Raw genomic sequence first — 6,000 nt, 5'->3', positions numbered from 1 at the left:
CTGAGATAACGGCAAATAAATTGTAAAAATATTCTGATTCAGATTTCCACCATACAGTGTTAAAAGTTTTGAAAAATATGATTTTGAATGATACTGTAGCGTAATCCCAGAAAAGAAATAATCTCATAAAGACCATCTTTAAATTACTAAATTGATTTTTATTTCGGGTTCATTCACTAATCTATATATAAATATCCGTCCAATAGCTTTTCCGTAAAAATAACTATGCTTTTCGGGATTTGAGAAAGCTTTTAGAATTTTATCTGGGCCCTGGTTTATAAATTTCTGACGTTCGTTCCTCCTGTGTCATTTCTTTTAACTTGTAGAACCAGACCAAGACAATATGTCTCCCACGTGATTTAACAATCGGAATATATTCAATGACAATCAGTGAAAAGAACTGAAATTACATAATGGCACAGATTTTGAAATTGTACATGCGTGCTGTTGAGAAACATCCTTTACGAACAAGTGCATGTACAACAGGTAATTGTGATGGAGCTAAATATTAACAGTTCATTATTTAGGTCGATGTCACATTTCGTGACTATAATTTTCTGTTTTTTGTCATGTTCACAGCTTATACCAAAACTTTTTTTGCCACTGTTTTTATGTTTAACGTGACGGTACCCAAATTGCACCTATTTTGACAGTTTTTTCACCTACGTTTTTTTATGATGAAGAAAAAAATGTCAATACTGTGTTTATTTTGTAGCCCTATCCTTCTTGATTGTATAGATACACCAATTTAAATTTTAATCCATATTGAGTCATTGAAAAATGGGTTTGAATCAACCTCCAAACTATCCATGATTCTGTAAAAAGATGACGTTTTGATGACGTCGCATGATGTTTTCATACATTTTGCTTTTTCAGTAAACAGTCCATCTGTTGATAAAAACTGTGAACGTTTTGTGTATATCTAAATATGTTTACCTATGTTGAAAGACGTGCATAGTATCAAATCATAAAAATACAAATTGATTAGTCTCTAGGAAATCTTGTAAGATTTTTGTTGCTATTTTTTTCTAAATAGGTGCAATTTGGGTACTCGGTGCAATTTGGGTACCCTTACGTTAGTCCAGTTAGGTGCATAGATATTTTTCTAAATTGAAAATAAATGCACTCACTTATTTATGGTAATGCTATGAACACTAGAAATGTTACTGCTTCATGATACATGTACAATTATCATGATTGAGGTTGCATGTAAATTAAATGCAAAAAGAAGTCAGTGATAAAGCAGTTTTTAAGTTGATAAGTGGCTTATAAACTTTTAATAATGGGTGGGGAATGAGGGGGATTGGTAGATAGTCTGCAATTTTTTTACAAAAGGTTTTGCATATGGACCATAATTTGCTATTGGGCTCTTTTCCTATAACTATAGAAAAGTGATAAAATTGTGAATTACTGTAAGAAAAGTTGTAACTACATCTAAAGATGCCATTATTTTTATCAACATACAAGTGTATGCTACTCTTCCCTAGAAAAAAAATTGAAATAATTTGGTATTCGGCCTTTGGTTTCTTTTTGTATCCTTTTTTATAAGTTCTAAAATTTTAACTTTTATTTTGTGGGTTGTGTTGGTGTTAAAATAGTATGAATGGAACAATTGAGTTTTAATACATTTTGATTCATATTCACGACAGGAAACCAATCTTTAGTTTATTTTCTTTATTTTGCACAATATAATTCAAAAGGCATAAATAAACACCATTACTAGTGTTACTTGCTTCATGTTAATATTTAAAATCTATTTTCAATGTTATATTAAAGTTTTTTTTAAAAGTGACAGGAAACCATAAGAAACCGAAAGCATTTTTTAGTTTTATTTTATTGCAAAATCTGCTTAAAATAATCTGAACAGTATACTTTCTCTTAAAATCCATCTTAAATGTAACAGTATTATAAAACTCCTAAATATGTGCTTGTTTTGAAAACAATTAGTACAATTTATTCAGAATTTCCCATATTTTCTTCATTGATACAGGATACTATAATCGTTGTATCTTGATGTTTTGGCCAAAAAAATATATTTATATTTGGTTTTGAAATTCCAGTTATATAAAATTTATTCCAAATCATTGGCAATGTAAAATTCTTTAAATCCAGTAAAGAGAAAAACTTTTAACTTTGAATTAATTCTTTAAAATAGGCACCATGTGATATTTGTGACCTGTACACAATCTACATGGTTTCCACATTTTAACCTACTTTAGTGGGCTAAAATCAATAAAGTACTTCCTTTCAAGTCATGCCTGGTAAAAGTTTACTTTTCCTTTGACAGGTTTATTGCGTTTCTGAAAAGTGTTTGCAGAACATGAATAGAAAAAAAGAATTATAAATTGTGACAAAGTTACCAACTTTGTACATTCCAAGTGTAACGGTATATTAACATGCATTTTTCATTTAATTATCTTTATTCACTTAAAATATCCAGTAATATTTACTGCTGAAGCAAAATCAATCCAACGAACATCGGCACCATGATAAGAGACGTAATTTCGATTGAATTTTCCAAGGACCCTTTACATCATTAATGGGAACTTTACATCATTAATGGGAAACGTAGTGTGTTTAAATGTCGGTCAAATTTGAAATTGATTTTGTCAAGTCATTGGGCATTTATTTTCACACAAGATCGTATGTAACATTATGCCATGCGCGTAGCTACGTTTACGTCAAAACGCCCGGGCGTACACTTGCATTTTAAAAATAAAACAAATAATCGACATAAAATTAAGAAAAACTGTGCTTCTTTTTTCAATGGATTGTAATTTTTAATAAAAAAGGACTAAATTTACTCAAATAGATCAATTAATATATTTGTTCAAATCTTTTGAAAAAGTCTGTATCTACTTTGAATTCGACGTACTTTTCTTATATATAAAGCAATTCACTATCTGCTCAGATTCGATATGCTGTTTGTATTTTTGTCGAGCCTATGATTTATGTCCAAGAGCGAGACAAAGTGGCGTCAATATTTAGGTTCCGAATGTTATTCTCTTGAATGACTCGCCGTGAAATTTTCCGAAAGTTGGACAGAAACTGTTAATGATCAAAAGAGTGTTTCAGGGCAATATAATGATGCAACTATATCTTTAATTTTCCCGCATTTTAAGGACAAAATGTATTTATTTCTGTAATAATAAGTGGTCGCAGTTATTTCTGAATAACATTAACTACTTTTCGAACCTTCATCGAATTTTATTAAAATGCCGAAGAAGATTTTTCTATGACAAATGTGTGTGGCTAAAATTTTTAAAGCTTTTGTTTTCGTTTATTTTTCTGTTCTTTTCTGATAGACAGATAGCGGAACTCTTCTTTACGCATTTAATTGTTTTACATGCTCAATCTATAAACCTTGAAAGATTGTTGTAAAATATTCTAAACCAAGAAAAAATAAGAAAAGAAAATTTTACATTTTTTTAAAAATCCCTTTAAAGGAATGATAAAGTGATTCACTTTCTGTGGGAAGAAAGCCTAGGTTTTCCAGATTTTTTTCACATTGCACCTTTTCGAAATATTTTTTTTTCTCGTGTTTTTGTCGATTGCGTGCTCACTCACGGCACCCTTCAAAGTTTAAACTTATTTAAAAGTAATATTGGTTTGGACGTTTTCTCTAAAACCAATGACCATAAGTCTAGCTTCCAGTTTAACACGATGAATAAGTTAACATATTAAAATTTTTAACCAAAACAGATTTAGATTCAAAAGTATGTTGCTACCAATGATTTTTTACTGACAGGAATCATATGGTATCTTTTTCTCGATAGCTTTCGGGGGCTTCGTCCCTTTCGAACCCACTACCAGCAATTGCTTTAACATTGAGTGGTTGGCATCCCTCATATTCCTCGCCAAGGTTCGGGCGTACACGTAAAAATTACCCAGCTACGCCACTGTATGCACATAGGAAAAATAATCAGGTTGGGGGGCAACCCCTTAATGTTAAAAATATCCCTTTTACATGTTTTATGAGGGATCAATATAAGTTATAATATATTTGTTTGTACAAAAGGGCTCATATTGTCTCAAAGAACTATATATCTATTTGGTATTAAATGGTCAAAACATGTCCAAGAATTTTGTAATATTCCTGGACTTTAACCATGTTAAATTGACACATTTACTTAAACAGTTTAATATTATTCAAAATAAGTGGACCCCTCTTTTAGTAAAGGTTGTTTAAAATATGATGTAACTCTCCTCTTTTTGATTTATAACCAAATTCTAAGTTTTCAAAATTAAAGGTTTTGTAAAGAAAAACTATACAAATCCTTGGTATTTCTATTTTCTTTTCTACATCAGTAAAATGACCCCTTGTCTGAGGGAGGGTTGTTCTCAACCTGCTAATAACAAACACAGGTCAAAGTACAGCCTTTTACACAGGGCTTTGATACAGACCAAACAGCAAGCTAATAAAGGACCCCAAAATTATTAGCGTACACAACGATCTAATTTATATGTCCAAACAGGAAAATACCAATGAACAACATCAACAAACCATAACTGCTGAACAACAGGCCCCTGATTCAAGCAGGGCAGGTGCATAAACATGCAGCAGCTATGAATAATTTTTCTTTTCTCGCCAGGCAGCATACAATATAATTGCAGTTGAAGGCAAATCCTTCAGAAGTTCTTTGACTTTGTACTTTATTCTAACAACGAACATTTTTTTATAGGGAATATAAGTAAGAGGGAAAGAAACCAATTTTTTGTTCTTTACAGGTATTTCGCTGTTATAAATTTATATCGGAGCACTCCACTTTGGATAAATAGGTTTTATGCTGATACAAATATTCCATAGATATTTACACAGTGTGGTGGGGTGCTTTTATGTTTGAAATCATTATATATATACATGTTAGACTGTGATTTTAAAAACAAATGTTGACATCTTTTTATAATGTTAACAACAAAAACGGTGCAGGAAATGTACATGATTACATTTTCGGATGCGGCAAGCGGAAATATGAAAATAATAAAAAAAAATCTGTTGTGAAAAAAATAGACAGATACGAAAAATTCGATTACCGGCGTAGAAGGAAGGACGAATCACCTGAGCACCAATTTTATCTTTTTAATCGCAAAGTTTTAAGTCACATCACAGTCTACTGATTGAACACTTATGTATAGTCACTCTCACCACACTTTTTATCCATTTTAAAGCGTGTATATATTTTTAAATCGTCTTTTATCACTTAACACACTTTTTTAGTCCTCGCCGCCATCTTGTAAAAAGTTTATTTTTTGTTTTTACATTTTAAATATATCTTATCCAATGTTGTCCTCGATGTCTCTCTGAGTTATTTTTAATATTGTGGTATCCAGTTAGTATTTAACTAACCAAGAACACTTAGAATACTGAACAATTATTATTCCAAAGTGGTTACATCATGTCAATGGAAAAAGTAGGAGTTCGAATCTCGGCAAGAATTCGCCAACACAAACAACCTACTGATACCACAATTAAAGTTAAACCATATGTTATGGGCCCAGAAAAAGCAATGAATAAGAAAGAAGATTCTTGCGATAGAAATATGGTAACTTTTGCCATGAAGTCTAACAATAACTTCAGAGCTGAACTTAGTACTGCTGCATATGAAATACTGAAAGTCCAACTATTTGATAAACTTGACACAATGTCATGCTCAGACTTTCCGTCACTAGGCTTCTCTGTTCAAAACAATGTAGACCAAGTTAACACTATAGTATTCCAGACAATCAAAGTCACCCTAACAAAGGGAAGTAGTAATTCGACAAATAAACAACTTAAATTTACTGTCAATCTTTATAACTCTACATCATCAATAGTGGCCAATGGCAATGGAGTACGATATTTTGTAGACAACTTTTTTACTCCAATTCTTGAATATTTACATCAACACTCAGATAATATTGATATCATCAACAATAGTGTTAAAGGTATGATTGTTAACTCAAAGATAGAAACTATTTCTGAGAATCACCTCAATAAAAGTTCTGAGAGACAGACTCTCG

The 6,000-nt window shown here is 31.2% G+C and overlaps 1 protein-coding gene across 1 annotated transcript in view; it reads left to right on the top strand.

Annotated features, from left to right (window-relative positions):
• The first annotated feature begins 269 nt into the window (after positions 1-269).
• Positions 270-6,000, top strand: part of LOC134699998 (protein Mpv17-like) — a 29,127-nt gene continuing 23,396 nt past the window's right edge. Inside the window, exon 1 of the mRNA XM_063561399.1 lies at positions 270-486. Within this exon, the coding sequence (XP_063417469.1) occupies positions 414-486 (73 nt within the window). The 5' untranslated portion in view covers positions 270-413. The remainder of the gene's footprint in view (positions 487-6,000) is intronic.

The sequence above is a fragment of the Mytilus trossulus genome, unplaced genomic scaffold (genome assembly GCF_036588685.1).
Source record: "Mytilus trossulus isolate FHL-02 unplaced genomic scaffold, PNRI_Mtr1.1.1.hap1 h1tg000103l__unscaffolded, whole genome shotgun sequence".
In the NCBI taxonomy this organism is placed as follows: domain Eukaryota; kingdom Metazoa; phylum Mollusca; class Bivalvia; order Mytilida; family Mytilidae; genus Mytilus; species Mytilus trossulus.
The sequence above is the reverse complement of the archived record's forward strand: the minus strand, read 5'-3'. Positions and strand labels throughout refer to the sequence as shown.